The sequence below is a fragment of the Ranitomeya imitator genome, chromosome 2 (assembly GCF_032444005.1).
Source record: "Ranitomeya imitator isolate aRanImi1 chromosome 2, aRanImi1.pri, whole genome shotgun sequence".
In the NCBI taxonomy this organism is placed as follows: Eukaryota; Metazoa; Chordata; class Amphibia; order Anura; family Dendrobatidae; genus Ranitomeya; species Ranitomeya imitator.
The window spans coordinates 247255839-247282583 of NC_091283.1; the positions used below are offsets into that span (position 1 = coordinate 247255839).

General features: G+C 43.9%; 1 protein-coding gene across 1 annotated transcript in view; it reads right to left on the reverse strand.

Annotated features, from left to right (window-relative positions):
* Positions 1-10026: 10026 nt before the first annotated feature.
* LOC138662906 (oocyte zinc finger protein XlCOF7.2-like) overlaps positions 10027-26745 on the reverse strand; it is a 59172-nt gene continuing 42453 nt past the window's right edge. The window contains exon 5 of the mRNA XM_069748907.1: positions 10027-12478. Within this exon, the coding sequence (XP_069605008.1) occupies positions 12475-12478 (4 nt within the window). The 3' untranslated portion in view covers positions 10027-12474. The remainder of the gene's footprint in view (positions 12479-26745) is intronic.

Sequence of the window (26745 nt, forward strand, 5' to 3'; positions counted from 1 at the left end):
CTAAATAATCCTAATTTCGCTAATCTTTCTGGGTATTGTAGTTCTCCCATCCCCTTTATTAATTTTGTTGCCCTCCTTTGTACTCTCTCTAGTTCCATTATATCCTTCCTGAGCACCGGTGCCCAAAACTGGACACAGTACTCCATGTGCGGTCTAACTAGGGATTTGTACAGAGGCAGTATAATGCTCTCATCATGTGTATCCAGACCTCTTTTAATGCACCCCAATAATCCCACTTCAATAGATACCAAGAGGAGTGAGGGCCCTGCTCGCAAGCTTACAAACTATGAGGAAAAGGGGAGACACGAGAGGTGGATGGTAACAATTGCTTTCGTTGCTCGGACCAGCCATAGTGTAAGGATCGAGTGTTCATGTAAAGCTGCATGAACCAGTTATCAACCTGAATATGTAGCAGTACAGACACAGAGGGCTATTAACTGTATAAAGTGTATGAGAACATGATGTGAGGAACCTGATTATGGTTTAAGTTTTTGAATGGGCCACACAGGGATCGTTAGGTTAATGCGTTGAGGCTGTAGGCCAGTCTGAACAAATACGTTTTTAGGGCACGCTTAAACCTGTGGGGATTAATCGTATTAACCTGGGTAGTGCATTCCAAAGAATTGGCAAAGCACATGAAAAGTCTTGGAGACGGGAGTGGGAGGTTCTGATTATTGAGGATGCTAACCTGAGGTCATTAGCGGAGCGGAGGGCACGGGTAGGGTGGTAGACTGAGACCAGAGAGGATATGTAGGGTGGAGCTGAGTCAAGAAGTGCTTTGTGGGTGAGGGTAATAAGTTTGTACTGAATTCTGGAGTGGATGGGTGACCAGTGTAATGACTGGCACAAGGTAGAGGCATCGGTGTAACGGTTGGTGAGGAATATGATCATGGCTGCAGCATTCAGGACAGATTGGAGCCGGGAGAGTTTGGTAAGAGGGAGGCCGTTTATGAGAGTTACAATAGTCCAGACGAGAATGAATAAGTGGAACCGTAAGAGTTTTTGCAGAGTTGAAGGTAAGAAAAGTGCAAATTCTAGAAATGTTTTGAGATGCAGATAAGGCTACGTTCACATTTGCGTTGTGCGATGTTGCGTCGGAGACGCAACGCACAACGCAAACAAAAACGCAACAAAACGCACACTAAAACGCAGCGTTTTGCGACGCATGCGTCCTTTTTTGCCGAAATTTGGACGCAAAAAAATGCAACTTGCTGCGTCCTCTGCGCCCCACGCTTGCGTAAAAAAAACGCATGCGTCGCAAAACGCAGCACAACGCATGTCCATGCGCCCCCCATGTTAAATATAGGGGCGCATGACGCATGCGTCGCCGCGACTGCGCCCGACGGAACCACGCAAAACGCTAATGTGAACGTAGCCTAAGAAGAGCGAGCCAGTGATCGGATATGGGGGGTGAATGAAAGCTCAGAATCAAGTATGACCCCAAGGCAGCAGGCATGTTGATTGGGAGTAATGGTGGAACCGCACACGGAGGTGGCAATGTCAGGCAAAGGTAGGTTAATAGAGGGAGAGAACACGAGGAGTTCATTTTTGACAGGTTCAGTTTCAGAGATCCCGCCCCGCAGTGTGTTCTGATTTATTCATACTGCGGGGGGGATCTCTGGCCTCGGCTACACGCAGGCGCGAGATGAATACATCAGGTGATGTGAGTTGAGGGCAGCGCAAACGGCGCATGCCCGAAAAAGGAAAGCACAGCGCAGGCGCCGGGTAAGTGAATGAAGACAGAGGAGGCGGCGCCCGGTGCACTGAGGGGCTGACTGATGGCTGGGAGGCGGTTGTGTCCGGGGGAAAAGACATGCCCCCCGGACAGACTAAAGGTATGGCGTGAAAATTATAAAAATTAATATTACAGCGTTAGAAGGGAGCACGAAAAGAAGAGCCACTGTCACAGAATACAGCCTTAATGCTGCACAAGGTGGCTCTTTTACTTAAAAACGCTAGGGGGAGTGACAAGTTCCCTTTAAGTGCACCATACGGTTGTTCTCAAAAGTTTACATACCCCGGCAGATTTTTTGCTTTCTTGTTTTTTTTTCAGAGAATACGATAGACAATACCAAACCTTTTTCTCCACTCATGATTAGTGGTTGGGTGAAGCCATTTATTGTCAAACTATTGTGCTTTCTCTTTTTAACCCCTTAAAGACCCTACCTTATTAGTTTTTGTGTTTCAGTCTTTGCTTCCCTTCTCCCCAGAGAACTTTTATATTTTTAAATCAATACGGCCACTTGAGGGCTTTTTTTTTGCGGGACGAGTTGTACTTTTGAATGACATCATTTGTTTTACCATGTTGTATACTAGAAAACAATGAAAACATTCCAAGTGTGGTGAAATGGCAAAAAAAAGTGCAATTTCATAACTTTTTTTTTTTTTTTACCGTGTTCACCAAATGCTAAAACTGACCTGCCATTATGATTCTCCTGGTCATTACTTTTTCATAGACACCAAACATGTCTAGGTTCTTTTTTATTTAGGTAGTGAAAGAAAAATCCAAACTTTGGAAAAAAAATAAAAATTGCGCCATTTTCCGATACTGGTAGCATCTCCATTTTTCGTGATTTTGGGTTGGGTGAGGGCTTATTTTTCGCGAGCCGAGCTGACGTTTTTATTGATACCATTTTGGTGCAGATACGATATTTTGATTGCTCGTTATTGCATTTTAATGCAATGTCGCGGCGACCAAAAAACGCAATTCTGACATTTTTACTTTTTCTTGCTACACTGTTTAGCGATCAGGTTAATCTTTTTTTTTATTGCTCGGGCGAATCTGAATGCGGCAATACCAAATATTTGTGTGTCTAATTTTATTTTACTTTTTTTAATGAGGCGAAAAGGGGGTGATTTAAACTTATATTTTTAAAAACATTACTTTTTTAACTTTTGGCGTGCTTCAATAGTCTCCATGGGAGACTAGAAGCTACCATAGCCCGATCAGCTCTGCTATATATAGAGTCAATGATCAGATCGCCTCTATGCAGTAGAATTACTTGCTATGATGCTATGGAATTTCTTGCTATGGATCACTATTTCACCCGTGGCTATTCCGGGCACATGTCAGCTGTTCAAAACAGCTGACATGTCCCAGGAAAGATGTGGGCTCAGCACCGGAGCCCACATCAATGGGAGGGAAGCGACCTCTGCAGTACAAATGACCCTGATGAAAAGCTCACATACTACATTTCTTAATACCGTTGACCCCTCTGGCATCAACGACAGCTTGAAGTCTTTTGTGGTTGTTGTGGATGAGGTTGTTTATTTTCTCAGATGGTAAAGCTGCCCGCTCTTCTTGGTAAAAAGCCTCCAGTTCCTGTAAATTTATTCCTGGGCTGTCTAGCATGAACGGCACGCTTGAGATCTTCCCAGAGTGGCTCAATGATATTGAGGTAAAAAAACTGAGACGGCCACTCCAGAACCTTCACTTTGTTCTGCTGTAGCCAATGACAGGTCAACTTGGTCTTGTGTTTTGGATCGTTGTCATGTTGGAACATCCAAGTACGTCCCATGCGCAGCTTCCGGGCTGATGATTTGCCTCCAGTATTTGCTGATAACTTGCTGCATTCATCTTCTTTCAACTTTGACCAAGCTTCACAGGGCCGGCTCCAGGTTTTTGAGGGCCCCGGGCGAAAGAGTCTCAGTGGGCCCCCCCTTTAACACATACCCCGATTCATGATCGCATATAAACACAGCCATGTAGTATATAACACTGCCCACGTAGCATATAGCAGCCCACGTAGTATATAGCAGCCCATGTAGTATATAGCACAGCCCACGTAGTATATAGCAGCACAGCCCACGTAGTATATAGCAGCCCACGTAGTATGTAGCAGCGCAGCCCACGTAGTATATAGCAGCGCAGCCCACGTAGTATATAGCAGCGCAGCCCACGTAGTATATAGCAGCGCAGCCCACGTAGTATATAGCAGCGCAGCCCACGTAGTATATAGCAGCGCAGCCCAAGTAGTATATAGCAGCGCAGCCCACGTAGTATATAGCAGCGCAGCCCACGTAGTATATAGCAGCGCAGCCCACGTAGTATATAGCAGCGCAGCCCACGTAGTATATAGCAGCGCAGCCCACGTAGTATATAGCAGCGCAGCCCACGTAGTATATAGCAGCGCAGCCCACGTAGTATATAGCAGCGCAGCCCGCGTAGTATATAGCAGCGCAGCCCACATAGTATATAGCAGCGCAGCCCAAGTAGTATATAGCAGCGCAGCCCACGTAGTATATAGCAGTGCAGCCCATGTAGTATATAGCAGCGCAGCCCACGTAGTATATAGCAGCGCAGCCCACGTAGTATATAATAATCTCATATGTCCATAGACAGTGTAAAGCACACCTCGAATACTTCATATCCAAAACCACCTTCCCATACCAAAATTACTACAGGAAAAAAGAGGCTATAGCAGAAAATAAAAAAGATTCAACATTTATTGATAAAGATAAAATAGACACACAACAGAAAAATTATTCCCTAAAATACGCTAGGAACAACCCATAGCCAGGTCAACAAAGTCAAAAGAACATATGAAAAATATACATGTGATTATAATAGTGTGAACAGTCTAAATGGCGTAGCAAAGACATCAATGCATTAGCAAGAATAGTTATATATTGCTGATACAAAAGGGAGTATATAGTAGTATAGTAGCTGCTCTCCCAGCTGTATCTAAGACAGCATGAGTGGGCCCCCCTCTCTCCCCAGGGCCCCGGCATTTGCCCGGTGCGCCGGGTGCTGACGCCGGCCCTGAAGCTTTATGTGCCTTTGTAGCTCACACATCCCCAAAACAGCGATCCACCTCCATGCTTTGCAGTAGGAATGATGTTCCTTTCATCATAAGCCTTGTTGACCTCTCCAAATGTAACGTTTTTGGTTGTGGTCTCATCACTCCAAATTGCCTTGTTCCAGAAATTTTGAGGCTCGTCTCTGTGCTGTTTTGTGTATTGTAGGTGAGGTACTTTCGCAGTAATAGGTTTCTTGTGGCGACTTGACCATGCAGCCCATTTTTCTTCAAGTGCCTCCTTATTATGCATCTTGAAACAGCTACACTGCTAGTTTTCAGAGTGTCCAATATTTCAGCTGATGTTATTTGTGGGTTTTTCTTTGCATCCCGAACCATTTTCCTGGCAGTTGTGAATGACATTTTTGTTGGTCTACGTGACCGTGGTTTTGTTTTTACAGAGACCCTGATTTTCCATTTGTTACTCAGTTTGAATGCTGCTGACTGGCATTACAATTCCTTGGATATCTTTTTGTATCCCTTTCATTGTTTTATACAATTTTACTACCTTTTCCCGTAGATGCTTTGATAATTCTTTTGCTTTCCCCATGATGCACAATCCAGAAAAGTCAGTGGCTGGATGAAAGATGCAAGAGTCTGTCTGGATCCCAGAAACACACTCGGCTTTTATGCACACACACTGATTCACATGTGGAAAAAAGAGAATCCTTCTCCAAGAGATAAAATCACTTAACTTTAATAGTATTCATTTAAAATAAAAATAAGCTATAAGACATACAAAAACTGGATATACCGGAAGGAGAGGGCCTGTGTAAATTGTTCACCTTTTGAACACACAAGTGCTCTTATTCTGTTAGCTCTGGCCAGGCAAAGCATCGATTTATACAAAGACATAACAGGTGTGGAAAGAAAAAAAACACACATCACCACCTTCAACAAATATATAAGACAATGAACTAAATGTTAAAACTGGAATTGTCAAGTTAATGTTAATGAAATAAAAAAAGAACAGTCAGTAATGCAACATGATTTCTTTTTTAAGATTTAACCCTGATGGAACACGTGTATTTAATAAATGTATCGAAAATGCTTCTTTATCATGTAATTTCATCTCTCTGTCCCCGCCCTGTGGATCTACATTAATTTGTTCTATTGCAAAAACTTGAAGGAACGCTGTTTGTCTATTGTGAACGTTAAGAAAATGATTTGATAAATTAGAAATATTCTGTGTAGCTGGATGTGAAATGTCATAAATGTTCCATTATTCTAATTTTTAATTTGCGAATAGTGGAACCAACATATTGGAGTTTGCATGCTGAGCATTCAATAATATAGACCACATGGTCAGAACTGCAATTAAAAATGTTTTAATTTTTTGGATTTTTTTCATTTTTATTATCTGAAAAAGTGAAAGTTTTTTTAGAATGTGAATATGTTTTACATGGAAATTGTCCACACTTGTAAAAACCTGTCGTGGTCAACCAATGAGATGGGTGGAATTCCTGTTTGGATTGTGGAAGCTTGGAGACAAATAACCATCTAACGTCGATGCACGTCTGGCCAATATTTTAATGCCATTTTTAAAAATACTTTCCATAGCATCATCATTTCTGAGAATATTCACATTGTGATGTATAATACTGTATTTGTCAGTGCCAAACAGGTTGCTCTGATGAAGGGATTGCAATGGTATTATGTCCACTGTTCACACTAGGATCAGGATTGATCTAGAATCCACAATTTGAAAGGCTCCATTAATAGTCCGGCTGGGATATTTCCTTTTAATAAGACGGCTTTTTATATTGTTCTTTTCTGTTTGAAAAAAAGAACCATCACTACAATTGCACTTTGCCCTTATTGTTTCACCCAGTGGAATTGATGTAATGGTATGGAAAGGCTGGAGACCGCGGGTCTGCAGTATGGCGTTCCCTGCAGTTGGTTTGTGATGTGTGCAGCTGGTGACGATAAACAAAGATCAAGAAAATGTATTGACTTTTTATTGAAAAAATATGTACATTTTACGAGGGGCGATCCAAAAGTAATGATAATCAATACTAAACACAATGAATATAGTCAAAAAATAAATTAATTTTTCTACATAGTCTCCTAACAAGTCTATATATTTAGTCCATCTCTTTTCTAAACTTAGAATTCCCTTCGAAAAAAATTCTTGATCTTGACCCTCAAAAAAATCCTCAACAGCGGTTATCACGTCGCTATTGTCGTCAAATTTCTTGCCCCGGAGGTGTTCCTTGAGCCGAGGAAAGAGAAAGAAGTCACTAGATCTGGTGAATAGGGGGGTGTTCCACCAGTTCAAAGCCCGCTTCTTGAATGGTAGCCATGGCAACAGCAGCTTTGTGAGCCGGCGCGTTATCTTGGTGAAAAAGCATAAAAAAACAAATAAACAAAGGGGAAATCAAAAACCGTGTAACATGTTGTCCCTTTAAAACAATATATATTTTATTAGAAATAATCTAAAAAGTACCACTTCCCAATGAAAACATATAAATAAATGAATCTACTAGTGCACCTTTCCTCACAGATAACCCTACACTCGCCTGCTATCCCTTCCTAACAGTGGAGGTTGGCACCCTGATAGATGTTTTGGCGCCCCCACTCCACGACGGCTGACACCTGCTATCCCTGTTAATATAACTAGTCAGCTATAGGAGGGAAAACAATAAGCAATAAAAAGAAATGAAGGAAGATGTAGGGTAAAGAAAACTAAGGTGCACACAAAATATATATATACCGTCCTCCCTCATTGACATCCCATATATGGCCAAGAGACACTAGAAAAAATAATAATATGAGGAGCCAAACAGATCATATGCTCCCAGCGTTTCAATGTAACGGTCCCATTATACACCAGCAAGAAATATAGCTATGTGCATCAATGGCGAGATGACAGTGGGAGGACAGGTATAAAATAACGAATGACCTGGTTTAGTCTAGGATAGACAAAGTGCATAACAGCACCCCCTTGGCATAACGATCACTGTATTTCAGAGTGTAAAACAATGTAACACATCTCAGTATAGCCACTAGTGTCTCTAAGCACACAGTAATAGCATAATGCTATACTGGTACAAAATCATAAAGAAACACTTTTAGCTGCACACTGGATTAAAATAAATGATAACCAGTGGGCTCCAGTGACCAATAGTAGGTACCTGTACATATACACAGTCAAATAGACAAAAATAGATAACTTCAGCAGCAGCCAGTGAGAAGGGCATTAACCCCCACAAAAAAATGGACACTTAGCTGTCAGTATAACGCACACTCCAGCCCGAAGTTTGCCGCGCCTTTCCTCCTTGATAGCCTCCCGCAATCTTCTTATTTGTTCTGCGTAGTAGGAGCCCGTAATAGTGGCTCCCTTCTCCAAATAGTCCACCATAATAATTCCTTCAGCGTCCCAAAAAACGGACGCCATAACCTTCCCTGCTGAGCTTGACACTTTGAATTTCTTCGGCGTCGGTTCGTTGGCTCGTTTCCATGTCATCGCTTGTTGTTTAGTTTCGGGATCAAAGTGGTGGATCCAGGTCTCGTCCATGGTCAAAAAACGTGACAAAAAATTTTCCTTGTCTGCTTGGAACTTTTCGAAATTTGCTATTGAAATGTCAACTCGTTTCTTCTTTTGTTCGTCGGTTAACATTTTTGGCACCCAACGCGCGGAGACCTTTCTCATATGCAATTCTTTTGCAAGGATTCTTTGAATACTGCCATGAGATCCCTGTGACCTCAGCTACATGCCTGATAGTCACTCTTCGATCTGCCAATACAACTTCTTCAACTTTTTTCACGTTTTCTTCATTGAGGGACGTGGATGGGCATCCTTCACGATGTTCATTTTCCGTCGATGTTCTTCCCAGCTTAAATTCCTTGGCCCAGCGTGCAACTGTGGAATATGGAGGAGAAGAGTCCCCCAATGTTTCCACCAAGTCGTTGTGTATATCTTTGGCAGTCATTTTTTTCAAGCAGAGGTATTTGATGACAGCTCTGAGCTCGTTTGTTTCCATTTTGATGTTCACTCCTCGGCAGTTCATATTCAAATGAATGTAGCTCCCGGGAATCGTGGTCTATTTAAGAAATTTTTTTTTCCTGGACTAGTGGGTACCTAAGAGAAAAGAAAACATTTTATTTTAATTTCTGTGTGCAATAGAAATAACCGATTATCATTACTTTTGGATCGCCCCTCGTACATTGAATGGATTATTATTGATGTAATCGAAAAATATAGAAATTTTAGAAACATTATCATTCCAAACTAGCAATAAGTCATCAATATATCTAGAATACCATTGTATGAACTCAAAAAATGGATTATCAGTACTAAAAATGTATAAATCTTCCCACCAAACCATCACCAAATTAGCCACCGATGGGGAGAATTTAGCACCCATGGAAACTCCACTGTTTGGAAGAAAAAACCTTTTGTCAAATAAAAAAATGATGAGTTACTAAAAAGGACAAAACCATAATGATATAATTTTTTTAACTCATCGGTGTAAGTACTATATCTGTTGTAGCAGAATTGTACTACAGTGATGGCTATTATGTGTGGAATACACGAATATAACGAAATGGCATCACATGTTAACCAAGTCCAGCAAGGATTCCAATCAACATTTAGAAACATAGCAAGAACGTCTCGAGTCCTTCAGAAAGCTATTCACCCAGATGGTCATTAAGCAAACCAATGCCAGAGACTATTGGACGCATAGGTGTGTGTTTTAGGCAAGGCATGTAAAATTGGAGTAGTTGGATTCTCTACACATAGATATTCTGACTGTGATTTAGTAAAAAATACTTGTAACACCATCATTAACAATGCGTTTTCATTCATCAGCAAAAGCAACAGTGGGGTCTGATTTCAATGGAGTATATGTTTCCTTATCAGACAGCAAAGAGTTAATTGCAGCCACATAGTCTGATTAATTTAACACAACAACTGAGCCCCAGCAACAAATGCGGTGGAGGAGTTGGCTTGCTCCTGTCTGACACTTGCTCCTTTACTACAATCCCACTACAACCCTCCGCTACTCTTCCCTCATTCGAGGTGCACTCCGTCCGCATCTATTTCCCCTCCAACCTCCAGCTGGCTGTCATCTACCGCCCCCAGAACTAGCCATCTCCACCTTTCTCGACCACTTCACCACCTGGCTACTTCATTTTCTCTGTTAGAGATGGGATTTCTAACCTACTCAGGTGTTCTGTCTTACAGGTACCTAAGCGATGAAGCAATAATCAGAGAGACACACGCTCGTTGTCTGTCCAAATAGTCTCTGGTCTTTATTTTCAGGGCTGGGCTTTTAAAGCCCCAAGATCAAAAGGAAATATAGAGTTACATAATAAATTGGCAGAAATATATATTATACAATGGGTTGTCAGACACATCCTGGTATACAAGTTTGATTACATAAGAAAATGTCAGCGTGCCCTGGTTCTGAGATTTTGGCTGAATATTCAGGATTTTTGGGTAGATGAAGACAAAAACAGACATATATCATTAGTCTAGAAATAACATGGGCACATGGGCCAATAAAATACTCTTATTTTTTCTACTGGAGTGCTGCCTTCATCTTTCTGGACTATAGCATGAGGTTTGGTATATACCTGGAAGGATTTTTTGCACCCTCTGTCTTCTTTTGGTGCTGCTTTTTGTTTTCTTTTTCTATAGTCTAGAAATAAACTACGAGGGGCAATCCAAAAGTAATGATAATCGGTTATTTCTATTGCACACAGAAATTAAAATAAAATGTTTTCTTCTCTCTTAGGTACCCACTAGTCCAGGAAAAAAAAATTACTTAAATAGACCACGATTCCCGGGAGATACATTCATTTGAATATGAACTGCCGAGGAGTGAACATCAAAATGGAAAAAAACGAGCTCAGAGCTGTCATCAAATACCTCTGCTTGAAAAAAATGACTACCAAAGATATACACAACGACTTGGTGGAAACATTGGGGGACTCTTCTCCTCCATATTCCACAGTTGCACGCTGGGCCAAGAAATTTAAGCTGGGAAGAACATCGACGGAAAATGAACATCGTGAAGGACGCCCATCCACGTCCCTCAATGAAGAAAACGTGAAAAAAGTTGAAGAAGTTGTATTGGCAGATCGAAGAGTGACTATCAGGCATGTAGCTGAGGTCACAGGGATCTCATATGGCAGTATTCAAAGAATCCTTGCAAAAGAATTGCATATGAGAAAGGTCTCCGCGCGTTGGGTGCCAAAAATGTTAACCGACGAACAAAAGAAGAAACGAGTTGACATTTCAATAGCAAATCTCGAAAAGTTCCAAGCAGACAAGGAAAATTTTTTGTCACGTTTTTTGACCATGGACGAGACCTGGATCCACCACTTTGATCCCGAAACTAAACAACAATCGATGACATGGAAACGAGCCAACGAACCGACGCCGAAGAAATTCAAAGTGTTAAGCTCAGCAAGGAAGGTTATGGCGTCCGTTTTTTGGGACGCTGAAGGAATTATTATGGTGGACTATTTGGAGAAGGTTGCCACTATTACGGGCTCCTACTACGCAGAACAAATAAGAAGATTGCGGGAGGCTATCAAGGAGAAAAGGTGCGGCAAACTGCGGGCTGGAGTGTTGTTTCACCAAGATAACGCGCCGGCTCACAAAGCTGCTGTTGCCATGGCTACCATTCAAGAAGCGGGCTTTGAACTGGTGGAACACCCCCCTATTCACCAGATCTAGCCCCCAGTGACTTCTTTCTCTTTCCTCGGCTCAAGGAACACCTCCGAGGCAAGAAATTTGACGACAATAGCGACGTGATAACCGCTGTTGGGGATTTTTTTGAGGGTCAAGATCAAGAATTTTTTTCGAAGGGAATTCTAAGTTTAGAAAAGAGATGGACTAATTATATAGACTTGTTAGGAGACTATGTAGAAAAATAAATTTATTTTTTGACTATATTCATTGTGTTTAGTATTGATTATCATTACTTTTGGATCGCCCTTCGTACATGTTCTTGACCAATTCTGAGAAATTCTGACCACTACTATGTGGAATGTCCGGGAAATTGTCCACAAGTAGACCCAGATGATAACATCTTGCACAATACTTATTTTTTCTGCAATTCTGTCATTTTTCTGTTATTTAAAAAGTGAAGATTAACCATTTCTTTAACAATTCCCCTCTTTTTATCATCTGATCTACCGTGCCCTAGCTGATCCCTTCCTATCCTTAGGCCTGCAAGATAACCCTACTTCACGAAATACATGGCTTATCCGTCTATATCATGGGATACCGACATGCTGTGTTTCCATTCAAATTATACTTGTGGGTCAAACCTTCTGTTCCTTCTAACCCTATTTCTATCGAGGGATTATTATAAGGGGATGATATAGATAAATTTTTATGACATAGAAATATAGACATTTATGTTAATATATTAAAATATGTGTTAGAAAATAGAATATAATTTTTGTTTGTTAGTATAATTCATAGAGTCCATATTGTCAATGAGTCTTTGTAAGCTGTCTGTGGACTCTTTGTCTTCTATCAGACCTTTGGTCTTCTGAAATACAGTCCGCCAAGTCTACTGCAGTTTGCTTGTTGCAGAATATGCATTCAGGTTGGAGTGCAGTTATTGAGGTAGTCATCACTTGGGTTTACTTTCTTATCATGGTAGTCATCACTTGGGTTTGCCTTATCTCAGAGTCAGTATCGATTTTAGCTTTATGTTTACCTGGAAAACATTTACAATTAGAACTGAGAATTTTCTTTATTGCATAACAAATAACTTTATCATCCCTGCAATGATTAGTATCACTAAAACTACTTGAATAAGGACATGAATTACACAGGATATCCATCAACCTATTCCTTTGAACAGGTTCACTGGGTTTATCCATAAGAGCCATTCAGGGAGGGTTAAATCATCCAGTGAATTAGCCAGTGAATTCGTCAGTGCCGCTCCGTAGTTCCCCAGCTGTGACGTCACACGCTCAGTTCCTTGTCGGCCATCTTTTCTTTTGCGCTCGTATCCAGGGACACCACCGGCCGGGGCTTTCCCTGGCTCTGCGTAGCCCTCTGCTGCACTCTGTGCGGCGCACCTCCACGCTTGCTGACCCACTGTTTCATCTACTCACCTGACGCTGGACATTCCATCTGACAGCTCTACATTCCACCTTGCATCCGGCACCGTAGTGTCCGGACCCCGGCTGCGTACCTTCATACCCACGCAGTATACCCGCGGCCTCTCATGTACATAAGCACGGACTACAGGTACGTTTACCACCCATCCTGACGGGACCATTTTTATAGCACTGCTCTTATACCAGTATATACCAGCTGTCCTGTTCCATTAGATTTTGTGTCGCGATTTTACTTTCAAGGGTATTTATTGATTTTAGATATCCACGGCTTCCGAGGGTTTATGTTTTTCCACCATATGTCTTCTTAGTTGGTATTCAGCCATCTTACTCTATCCCTTATGCGCGGTCTCAATCTGTACTTGACATATTCATAGATGCCTACCTCTAGAAGCTGTATGAAATTAATTTGAGGTAGCTGGAGCCGGTACAATGGTCAGGCGGTGCACTTTTCCCACATTTAGGCATACACAGACTACGCATCCCTATAGGAATCTTGCAGCAGCACAATGGAATTCTGGGGTCACCCAATTAGCTTTTACCTGACTTACCATTGCGTCTTTAGACTGATGCACCAGTCCATGAGAGAGAGCACATCATGGAGAACACTGCCCTAGGAAGGCAGTACTTACTGTCCGCTCTCCTCAGTCCATCTTCTTCCTTCGCACCTGAGTGCCTTTGCCATCCTTCTTTTTCCGGTGCAGAGGCCTAATCTACAGGCTCTGGAGTAGTTGTAAGTCCATCCTGAACACCTGCACCGTGTATATTTCTGCGGGGAGAGAAAGCAAAGCAGCAGCATTTGCTGCAATGTCAGATCGGTGATTACCTTCAGCTTCTCTAGTGTGCTCTTTAGTGTGAGCTTGCACCTTGACTATAGCAACTTGAAGTTGAGCCACCAAGTCTACATTTTTAACGGGTTTACCAGAAGAACCAATAAACTTTCTGCTCTTCCATATGGGACCGCAATCATGGAAAATGCCGAATGCGTGGCACTATCGGTAAATGCTCTGCCATTATACATGAATTAGTGCTTTTAATTCAGCTTCCCGAGCAGACATCCTAGAACGTATGGGTATGTGCACACGTCAGGATTTCTTGCAGAGATTTTCCTGACAAAACCGGACATTTTTGCCTGAAATCCGCATGCGTTTTTTTCGCCTTTTTTCATGCGTTTTTGGTGCGTTTTTTGTGCGTTTTTCCCAAATGCATAGAATAGCGGGAAAAATGCAGAAAATCTGCAAAAATTAATGAACATGCAGCTTTTTTTTACCGCGATGCATTTTTTTCGCGGAAAAAAACGCATCATGTGCACAAAACATGCAGAATGCATTCTAAATGATAGGATGCATAATATATGCGTTTTTAATGAGTTTTTATAGCATTTTTACCATGAAAAAACGCAAAAAAAATGTGAAAAAACCTGAACGTGTGCACATAGCCTATAGCTTCACTGTTAACCACCTCATGTTGATCAACTATTGCACAACCTCTATGAGGTGCTTTATCTTGGAAAAACTGTGGCCCATTTACACAAAGCTCTAGATTCACATTAGAGATTGGTGTCTCTTGCATATTGCAAGTATTTGTGTTAAAACAGTACACCCATAACTAGTGTTGAGCATTCCGATACCGCAAGTATCGGGTATCGGCCGATATTTGCTGTATCGGACTTCCGATACCGAGTTCCGATATTTTTGTGATATCGGGAATCGGTATCGGGATTAAGATTTATGTGTAAAATAAAGAATAAAAATAAAAAATATTGATATACTTACCCCCTGGTTGTCACCGCTGCAACCGCCATGCTTTCCTTCCTGAGAATGAGCGCGTTAAGGACCTTCGATGACGTGGCGGCTTGTGATTGGTCGTGTGAGCGGTCACATGACGCTACCACGACCAATCACAAGCCGCGACATCATCGAAGGTTATTAACGCGCTCATTTTTAAAAATGAGCACGTTAAGGACCTTCGATGACGTAGCGGCTTGTGATTGGTCGCGTGAGCGGTCACATGACGCTACCGCGACCAATCACAAGCCGCGACATCATCGAAGGTCATTAACGCACTCATTCTCAGGAAGGAAAGCATGGCGGTTGCAGCGGTGACAACCAGGGCGCGTCAGAGGGTGAGTATGTCAATATTTTTTATTTTTATTCTTTATTTTACACAAGAATATGGATCCCAGGGCCTGAAGGAGAGTTTCCTCTCCTTCAGACCCTGGGATCCATTACAGGATACCTTCCGATATTTGTGTCCCATTGACTTGTATTGGTATCGGATATCGGTATCGGCGATATCCGATATTTTTCGGATATCGGCCGATACCATCCGATACCGATACTTTCAAATATCGGACGGTATCGCTCAACACTACCCATAACATGTCCGTACACCCTTAACATGTCCCCCCGGATTTATGACAGTACAAACGGAAAGGGAGGTCATAACTTGGGATTCCTAGTGCTGGGGCTGAGAGAACAGCTTCCTTCCGGTCCTTAAACCCCTCTTTTCCTTCTGTGGTCAGTTGGTATGGCTGACCCTTGTTTCACATTGACAACACATCAAATAGAGGGTGCGTGATTTGTGATGCGGAGGGAATCCATTCTCTACAGTAGCTGATCAGCCCTAGGAATGTTCCAGTGTACTTACGGAAGTGGGCACAATTACTTAGCTTACGGCCTTTTACCCTTTCTGGTGTTATGTGTTTCAGCTGAGGTAAAATGCAGCGACCTAAGAAAACAACTTTTTACTCTTTTTTTAATTTATTTTTATTTATTTATCTCTTTATCTCTTGAAACCTTACATCCTTCGTGGTACAAAAAGATTAACAAAGAATCTATTTTGATTCAACATACCTGGTTGCTCTCTGCTCAGGGGATATTGTCTAATACACACCGGTACAGTACCTGGCTTGAATTTGATGGATACTTGTGTTATCCTTAACAAACCAACACCTCTCTTATCCTTTACCCATACTGCAGCTGTTTGCTCGATCATTTGCTGAATGTCCTCATTTTTGTCAATTTGCAGTTTTTCGTCATCTAGCTAAATTAGGGACATCATAGTGGAGAGGGTTGCTCCAGACAATGGGCCTGTAACAGTAATACTTTTCTTCAAACAATTAATAACTGCATTCATTGCACTCAGGATATCAGCACCTATCAAGCTTAGGACATTTATGTGAGACCAGCACTTGGGCGCACCAGTCTGTAGTACGTGCTATTCACACATTCTTGGGTTCTGTTCATGCAAGGGATGAACTGCCCCATCTGTCCCTACACCCTGGACTGTTTTCACTGTCATGAATCGTTGTGGCATATCCATTTTCTTATAACAGTACGACTCGCCATGTATCAATCAGGCATTTTAATTGTGTGAAAGTGATAGCCATCCTGTGGGGGACACCGCTATTTTGTATATTCTTCTCTGGTGAACAATCCCATCTTTCCTTTTCTTCTCTCCCCCTGTTCCCCTGTGATATATACCTGTCCCCTGCACCGCAGTTTTCTCAACATTATTAAATACATCCGGAGGTATATTCACCATAACACGAGTTGGCTTTTGCTGCTTCTTTGCTCTCTTATTGTTAATCTGGTCTTCTATCCCCCTAAACATGGGAAAGATCTTATACACATTCTGGCCGTACCCTCACCACTTACATTCTTAGATCTTCTTTTAATCCTGTCAGGAACATATTTTTAAGAAACCTAACTTCCCTAGGATTTTTCAGGTCATAATCATGATCTGTGAACACTGCTGTACATCTAGCATAAAATCTGTCAATAGGCTCCTCTGAACCCTGAAATACTTCTGGTAATCCTGAAGCTAAGTCCTCTGTCTGCTTTTTGGCAACCACAAGTAACCTGGCTAGAAATTGCTGTTCTGACTCCCTAGTTTTCTTGTCTGCTGGTATCTCCTGTATTATGGCAGTCACCTGAACTGCTTTTATTTTCTCAGCTAGCGGCACCCCATCAGAGATGCAGCATAATGGTTCCAAATCATTCCATGCAGCCTCATAGTTGTCAGTTGTGCCCCCTATGGCTTTATAAAACCCAAGGGGATTTTTATACGGGTCTGGGAAGCTATTCGCCATGGCAAGTTGCTCAGATTGGCTCCATGGTTTATACTAATCAGTGTTATCTATCTTTGCATTTTCCTCCCCAATCTCATGTGGTCTGCTGGTCATCTGTGTTATTACAGTTAACTCGTGGCTTGTTACATTTATTACAGATCAAGGTAGTGGATCCCATGGCTCTTTTATCCCTCTGCTCCTCCTGTTGATTGACTGCGTGCACTGGGGGTTGTGGGGGGGGTGGACTACTTTCTGTAGCCCCACCAACTCTTCACTGGACTGGTCATCTCCTATACACCTCCACTCGCTGTCTACTCTGCTTAGGACCAACTTTTTCCCTGCTTTATTGTCACCCGGAGGAGGTATAGAGGTAGTCTGTAAGTGAAACCTGTCCTCACTTCCTTAGGTAAGGGCTTCCTGCTGCTGTCGGGGACTGTTTACTGGGGTGGAGAAACTATTCGGGGACCCCTTTGGAAGCTCAGGGTATTGATTTGTAGTTGAATACGTAGGAGGAGAGGAATCGTATGCTGGAAGCCTGGCTGCATTTGCATTGGGACTGACGCTGGAATCAACCTTCTTTTTCACATGCAGCCTCACTCTTTACTGGGCTGCTGCTGGAAGGGGACTGATCTCATCCCCCTGTTACAGGGGTGGAGGGAGCTGCGAAGACACAGACTGACTCGGTAAGGGGGGCTGCTTGTGTCTGCGGGGGAATGCTGCAAATCTCATTACATACATTCTCACATTGTAACTTCATCACGTTCCTCATTCTCAGTATTTAAAACAGACCATGTCATTCAGAGGTTCTGATCCATACTGCAACTTGCATCCCATAGTCATAGTTATCAGTCTATGTGGCATGCTTCTTACTTAAATGCTTCAATCTCTCAGCATCCAAACATCCATTCCTTGGCATTCCTGCCTTTTCTAGAATTAGCGGTATCCTTATCTGCTTTATTTCCCACCAGGTCCTTTATCTTATATCTCGAATCCGTAATCTATCCTGACCTAGTTAATCTATCACTCATAACAGCTGTCAAAGGTAGCGACCCCTATCTTCAGCCCTGTTATGTATAAGCTGGATCCCACTGGTCTACTATGATAGCCAGCAATCCTGCTCCCAAAGCAATAAGCTGAACCGCAACTCTCTGTTCTGTCCTGATGCTGATGCACACTGTCCTGAAAACCTAGATCACTATGAACAACGCAGTTCCAACCACAAGCGCTGTATACTCCTCATACATCTGGATCTGAGTCCTCACTAGACTCCGAATATGCAAGGTCTATTCCTGAACCTACTCAATAAGATAATATTCGTCTGTGACATTATCTTTTCACCTTGGCATATACCATCTAGAGTCTAATATATCTACCCAGCTTCTGATCAATCCATGAGGATGAGTTACTTTATGACAAGAGTATTCTCTGCGCCTAAACTGGTGAACTGAACATAGACACTTTTCACACAGCATGTGCTGCACCCATGGGAAGCATTTGTCTGATATTTCAATCACATCCATACACACATTACTTCTGCACTTTCTCGCTCCCCACATCTTATCAAAATGCTCTAGTGCCAATGGACAAAAACATAAATCACATCTATTTATGGAATCTCTTACTTGGTTCACTATATCCTCTAATTCATTTCCTGAGTACGGGATTACATACAAAAATGAGCATTCATGTTCACATAGATTGTCTTCACGTGCTCTTTCCCACTTCACTACAAACTCCCACCTGGGACCTTCCTGTAAGTTTTTTCAAGTAGCAACTAGGGTTGAGCGAAACGGGTCGGTCATTTTCATAAGTCGCCGACTTTTGGCACAGTCGGGTTTCATGAAACCCGACCCGATCCCTGTGTGGGGTCGGCCATGCGGTACGCGACTTTCGCACCAAAGTCGCGTTTCAATGACAGCGAAAAGCGCCATTTCTCAGCCAATGAAGGTGGACGCAGAGTGTGGGCAGCGTGATGACATAGATCTCAGTCCCCACCATCTTAGAGAAGGGCATTGCAGTGATTGGCTTGCTGTCTGCGGCGTCACAGGGGCTATAAAGGGGCGTTCTCGCCGACCGCCATCTTACTGCTGCTGATCTGAGCATAGGGAGAGGTTGCAGCCGCTTCGTCAGAAGCAGGGATAGCATTAGGCAGGGTCCATTAACCCCCAAACCGCTTGTGCTGTAGCGATTTCCACTGTCCAACACCACCTTTTGTTTGCAGGGACAGTGGAGGCTACATTTTTTTCCCTCAGCGCTGTAGCTCATTGGGCTGCCCTAGAAGGCTCCCTGATAGCTGCATTGCTGTTTGTACACCGCTGTGCAAACCAACTGCTTTTTTCAAAGCACAAATCCTGTTGTTCCTTCCTTTCTGCACAGCTATCTTTTTTGTTTGTCCACACTTTTTATTTAATTTGTGCAGCAGTCCACTCCTTGTTATTGCTGCCTGCCAAACATTGCTGAGATAACTGCAGGGAGATAGTAATTGTAGGACAGTCCCTTTTTTTTTCTCGTTACATCTCTTCAAGCCACTTTCTGCCACAGAAAATATACTCTAATACAGTGGCCCAGATTTATTCACTAGTCTCCCTGAAGAAAAAAAAGGTGCAGATTAAAATTGGCAAATCTGCATCAGTGGCAGTCCTGTGTGTGGCATCTGTGTCTCATTTTCTGGCACAGAAAACATACAGTCTAACAGTGGGCCTGATTTCTTGCCAATTCTCACAGAAATAAAAAAAAAAATAGTGGGAGATTAATATTGGCTTTTGTGCTTCAGTGCCAGTCGTGTGTGCCATCTCTCTCAAATTGTGGGGCACAGAAAGCCTAGTGTCTTTTTTGGGAGGGGGAGGGGTTTAAATTCTCCCTGAAAAAAAAATAGTGGGTGTTTAATATTGGCATTTGTGCTTGAGTGTCAGTCGTGTGTGCCATCTCTCTCAAATTGTGGGGCACAGAAAGCCTAGTGTCTGTCTTTTTTGTTTTTTGTTTTTTAAATTCTCCCTGAAAAAAAATAAATAGTGGGAGATTAATATTGGCATTTGTGCTTCAGTGCCAGTGGTGTGTGCCATCTCTCTCAAATTGTGGGGCACAGAAAGCCTAGTGTCTGTTTTTTTTTTTTGGTTTTTAAATTCTCCCTGAAAAAAAATAAATAGTGGGAGATTAATATTGGCATTTGTGCTTGAGTGCCAGTCGTGTGTGCCATCTCTCTCAAATTGTGGGGCACAGAAAGCCTAGTGTCTGGTTTTTTTTTTTTTTGGTTTTTAAATTCTCCCTGAAAAAAAAATAGTGGGAGATTAATATTGGCATTTGTGCTTCAGTGCCAGTCGTGTGTGCCATCTCTCTCAAATTGTGGGGCACAGAAAGCCTAGTGTCTGGTTTTTTTTTTGGGTTTCAAATTCTCCCTGAAAAAAAATAAATAGTGGGAGATTAATATTGGCAGTTGTGCTTGAGTGCCAGTCGTGTGTGCCATCTCTCTCAAATTGTGGGGCACAGAAAGCCTAGTGTCTGTTTTTTTGTTTTTTGGTTTTTAAATTCTCCCTGAAAAAAAAAAAAATAGTGGGAGATTAATATTGGCATTTGTGCTTCAGTGCCAGTCATGTGTGCCATCTCTCTCAAATTGTGGGCCACAGAAAGCCTAGTGTCTGTTTTTTTGTTTTTTGGTTTTTAAATTCTCCCTGAAAAAAAATAAATAGTGGGAGATTAATATTGGCATTTGTGCTTGAGTGACAGTCCTGCGTGTGTGGCATCTCTCTCATTTTGTGCAACAGAAAACCGAGTGTGTAACATTGTGCCTGATTTTCCTTGCAGTCTCACCCACCTATAAAGGGATATCTAAATCCTACAGAAGTTTGAGTTCACCTTGTAAGTTGTTTTACATTAACAAATACCGTTACTTTGGTTACGTTTTTAAAACAATGAGGAAGTCTGGTGGAAGAGGTTGCGGCCGTGGGCGTTCATTGCCAGCTGGTAATGATAGTAGTGGTGGTGGAGCATCAGGTGGTCATGGGAAAAACAATATAGCACCTAAGTCTCGAGCTGTGGAGCCAGGTTCGTCGTCTGGCTACACAAGGCCTCGAACGCTCCCTTTTCTGGGAGTAGGAAAACCGCTTTTAAAGCCGGAGCAGCAAGAGCAAGTTTTGGCTTTCCTTGCTGACTCAGCCTCTAGCTCTTTTGCCTCCTCTTCTGAAACTGGTAAATGTAAAAGCAGCGCGTCGTTAGTGGATGTTCATGCTCAGGGACAAGTCGCTCCATTGTCCTGTTCAGCAAAAACAACAACTGAGAAGGATGCGTCAGGCGACACAACGGGTTACTCTATGGAGCTCTTTACACATACCATTCCTGGGTTAGAAAGTGAAACAGTTAACAGGCCATGCACATTACAAGTTGAATCGGACATGGAGTGCACAGATGCACAGCCACAGCCAGATTACTATGCTGTTCCTTTGACTCAGACCACAACATTGCCCTCGCAGTGTACTGATCCAGAATCAGACCCTGATGAGACTATGGTGCCCCGTCACGAACGCTATACCACCGGCTTACACGGTAACACAGACAAAGTTGCACATGAGATAGAAGAGGAGGTCATAGATGACCCAGTTGTTGACCCCGATTGGCAGCCATTGGGGGAACAGGGTGCAGGCGGCAGCAGTTCTGAAGCGGAGGAGGAGGGGCCGCAGCAGGCATTAACATCGCAACAGGTTCCATCTGCCGGGCCCGTATCTGGCCCAAAACGCGTGGCAAAGCCAAAACCAGTTGGAGGACAGCGTGGCCATCCAGTTAAAGAAGCTCAGTCTGCAATGCCTGAAAAGGTATCCGATGCTAGAAAGAGTGCAGTCTGGCATTTTTTTTAAACAACATCCAATTGATCAGCGCAAAGTCATCTGTCAAAAATGTTCAACTACCTTAAGCAGAGGTCAGAATCTGAAAAGTCTAAATACAAGTTGCATGCATAGACATTTAACCACCATGCATTTGCAAACCTGGACTAACTACCTAACGTCCCTTAAGGTTGTAGCACCCTCGGCCTATGAAGCTAGTCAGCAACGCTACATCCCTTCCGTCACTGTAAGGCCACCATTTCCCGCACCACCTGCAGTATCTGTGCAGGTTTCGTTGCCAGGCCAAAGCAGTCAGGGTCAGGGAATCACCAGTTTCGTAGTAGGAAACACTGCATGTAGGGCACCGGCAAGAATACCGTCTCCAACCGTCTCTCAGTCTGCCATGTCCACCGGCACCCCGCTAGTTCCACGATCTCCAGCTCTCCAGTCCAGCTCACCCTACATGAGACTCTCGTTAGAAAAAGGAAGTACTCATCCTCGCATCCGCATACACAGGGTTTGAACGCCCACATAGCTAGACTAATCTCGTTAGAGATGATGCCCTACCGGTTAGTTGAAAGCGAAGCTTTCAAAGCCCTGATGGACTACGCTGTACCACGCTACGAGCTACCCAGTCGACACTTCTTTTCGAGAAAAGCCATCCCAGCCCTCCACCAGCATGTTAAAGAGCGCATCGTCCATGCACTCAGGCAATCTGTGAGTACAAAGGTGCACCTGACAACAGATGCATGGACCAGTAGGCATGGCCAGGGACGTTACGTGTCCATCACGGCACACTGGGTGAATGTGGTGGATGCAGGGTCCACAGGGGACAGCAATATTGGGACAGTTCTGCCTAGCCCATGGTCTAGGAAACAGTTGGCTGTAGCCGTTCGCCCCCCGCTCCTCCTCCTCCTCGTCCTCCTGCAGAAGCGAGAGTTCGTCCACAGACCGCAGTTGCACAACCACTCCATCCGCAGCTGCCACTGTTGCACAGGTGTCCCATTATGGGGCAGCTACTGGCAAGCGTCAGCAGGCTGTATTGGCTATGAAGTGTTTGGGCGACAACAGACAAACCGCAGAAGTTCTGTCCGAGTTCTTGCAGAAAGAAACGCAGTCGTGGCTGGGCACTGTAGATCTTGAGGCAGGCAAGGTAGTAAGTGATAAATGAAGGAATTTCATGGCTGCCATCGCCCTTTTCCAACTGAAACACATTCCTTGCCTGGCTCACACCTTAAACCTGGTGGTGCAGTGCTTCCTGAAAAGTTATCCGGGGTTATCCGACCTGCTCCTCAAAGTGCACGGACTTTGCTCGCATATTCGCCGTTCGCCCGTACACTCCAGCCGTATGAAGACCTATCAGCGGTCTTTGAACCTTCCCCAGCATCGCCTAATCATCGACTTGCAACAAGGTGGAACTCAACACTGCACATGCTTCAGAGACTGTGCGTGCTGTTATGTATTTGTGGGAGGATACACATACACGGGCAGGCAGTAGGATGGCAGACATGGAGTTGTCAGGTGTGCAGTGGTCGAAGATACAAGACATGTGTCAAGTCCTTCAGTGTTTTGAGGAATGCACACGGCTGGTTAGTGCAGACAACGCCATAATAAGCATGAGCATCCCCCTAATGCGTCTGCTGATGCAAAGTTTGATGCACATAAAGGAGCAGGCGTCTGCAGCAGAGGAAGAGGAAAGCCTTGATGACAGTCAGCCATTGTCTGGTCAGGGCAGTGTACAGGACGAGGTAGCGGGCGAACAGGAGGAGGAGGACGAGGAGGATGATGGGGATGAGTATTTTTTTAATGAGGAAGCTTTTCCGGGGCCACGGGAAATTGGTGGCGTGGCAAGGCCGGGTTCTGGTTTTTTGAGGGACACAAGTGACGTAGATTTGCCTGAAACAGCCCCTCAACCCAGCACAACCGCAGATTTGACAACTGGAACTTTGGCCCACATGGCGAATTATGCCTTACGTATCCTCAAAAGGGACACACGCATTACTAAAATGATGAACGATGACGATTACTGGTTGGCCTGCCTCCTTGATCCTCGCTATAAAGGCAAATTGCAAAATATTATGCCACATGAGAACTTGGAACTAATATTAGCAACCAAACAATCAACTCTTGTTGACCGTTTGCTTCAGGCATTCCCAGCACACAGCGCCCGTGACCGTTCTCACACGAGCTGCAGGGGCCAGCAAACCAGAGGTGTTAGAGGTGCAGAAATCAGAAGTGGCGTTGGACAGAGGGGTTTTCTGACCAGGTTGTGGAGTGATTTTGCTATGACCGCAGACAGGACAGGTACTGCAGCATCAATTCAAAGTGACAGGAGACAACATTTGTCCAGTATGGTTACTAACTATTTTTCATCCCTTATTGATGTTCTCCCTCAACCGTCATTCCCATTTGATTACTGGGCATCCAAATTAGACACCTGGCCAGAATTGGCAGAATTATGCATTGCAGGAGCTTGCTTGCCCGGCAGCTAGTGTCCTTTCAGAAAGAGTATTCAGTGCTGCAGGTTCAATATTAACCGAAAAAAGGACTCGTCTGGCTACCCAAAATGTTGATGATCTAACATTCATTAAAATGAACCACAACTGGATTTCGAATTCTTTTGCCCCACCTTGCCCGGCTGACACCTAGCTTTCCTATGAAAAGGTCTTGCTTGTGGACTACTCTGACAGACTTTTCCAATCGCGTAATTTGCAGCAGCTGATTGTCCAGCATATGACATGTTTACACCTCCCTAAATGGCCAAAATCCCCCCCACGGGGCCGTGGTCTCGCCACTTGGCGCAAGCACCCGTGAGAGTGCCGTTTGTCTGAAGAGGTGGGTGTGCCCGCTTTTGGTCGACGGCACTGCCACTGGGTCCCTCATAGTACAATAAAGTGTCTCTGGCGGTGGTGGTGCGCACCCAACGTCAGACACACTGTTGTAACATGAGGGGCCCTGGGCCTGTACCGCCGGCCACAAGAGAGTTCCCCCCACAGCTCAAACATTGCTCTACCACTTGCACAATTATCTTTCACAGTTCCACCGATGTTTAGTCTATGCGCTGACATCATTCAATGCCTGGCACTGACAATACCAATGTGTTGACATGTATGATGGTACTTAACATAGTCAGGGGCAGTGTCCTATATTTACACCAGTAAATAATTAGCGCCAAATTACTAGGTCTAAAACTCAGTAGAGGAGCCCACCCCTGTACCAAAGTATTCCACCCTTTTGTGTTTTGGTTTTGTTGTAATGCGAGACATTACCATCTATTTATTTTTTTGGAGTACTAACTGGCAGACACTCATTACAATCGGCCTCCGCTGACAACACCAATGCTGCCTGCGTACCCCTGCAAGAGAATTGCAAGTGCCTACAGCCAAATTTTGTTATGTTAGGCCTACTACGCCTGTCTGCGGTCCCTCCTTCCACTAGTCCTCCAGTGACCTGTCTACTGCTGCCCGTGTACCCCTGGAACCAATTTAAAAGTGCCTACAGCCAAATTTTGTTATGTTAGGCCTACTACGCCTGTCTGCGGTCCCTCCTTCCACTAGTCCTCCAGTGACCTGTCTACTGCTGCCCGTGTACCCCTGGAACCAATTTAAAAGTGCTCACAGCCAAATTTTGTTATGTTAGGCCTACTATGCCTGTCTGCGGTCCCTCCTTCCACTAGTCGTCCAGTGACCTGTCTACTGCTGCCCGTGTACCCCTGGAACCAATTTAAAAGTGCCTACAGCCAAATTTTGTTATGTTAGGCCTACTACGCCTGTCTGCGGTCCCTCCTTCCACTAGTCCTCCAGTGACCTGTCTACTGCTGCCCGTAAACCCCTGGAACCAATTTAAAAGTGCCTACAGCCAAATTTTGTTATGTTAGGCCTACTACGCCTGTCTGCGGTCCCTCCTTCCACTAGTCCTCCAGTGACCTGTCTACTGCTGCCCGTGAACCCCTGGAACCAATTTAAAAGTGCCTACAGCCAAATTTTGTTATGTTAGGCCTACTACGCCTGTCTGCGGTCCCTCCTTGCACTAGTCCTCCACTGACCAGACCACTGCTACCCGTGTACCCCTGGAACCTATTTTAAATTGCATAGAGCATCCTTTTTTTAATAGTAGGCATACAAACTCTGTCTGTGGTCCATTATTGAAATTGTCCTCCACTGAACAGACCAATGCTGCCTGTGTACCCCTGTAACCTTTTTAAAACTGCATTGAGCCAAATGTTGTGTTTAAGGCCTACTACCTGTGTCTGTCTGCGCCACTCAATACGGCTGGCCTTCTTTTAAAAAAGCTGAGCGTCAATAGTCTGGTTTTCAGCCTATAGGAATTTGAAAACTGCATTGGGGCTACTACTACTACTTCGGTAGGGCCTACTAACGGTGTCTGCCGCTCCAAGATGTTCCCCAGGTTTCCTCTCCATAGCTTAGAGCTTCTAGCTCTCGTTTAGTAGTTGTTGAAAACAACACTGCATTCGGCCTACAAGTTGGGTCTGGGGTGTAGAGACGGTGTCTTCCGCTCAAAGGTGTTCCCCAGGTTGCCTCTCCATTGCTTCAATTTTAAAGCTCTTGTTTAGTAGTTGTTGAAAACAAGACTGCATTCGGCCTACAAGTTGGGTCTGGGGTGTAGAGATGGTGTCTTCTGCTCAAAGGTGTTCCCCAGGTTGCCTCTCCATTGCTTCAATCTTAAAGCTCTTGTTTAGTAGTTGTTGAAAACAACACTGCATTCAGCCTACAAGTTGGGTCTGGGGTGTAGAGACGGTGTGTTCCACTCCAAGGTGTTCCCCAGGTTGCCTCTCCATTGCTTCGATCTTCTGGCTCTTCTTAAGTAGTTGTTGAAAACAACACTGCATTCGGCCTACAAATTGGGTCTGGGGTGTAGAGACGGTGTCTTCCGCTCCAAGGTGTTCCCCAGGTTGCCTCTCCATTGCTTCGATCTTCTGGCTCTTCTTAAGTAGTTGTTGAAAACAACACTGCAT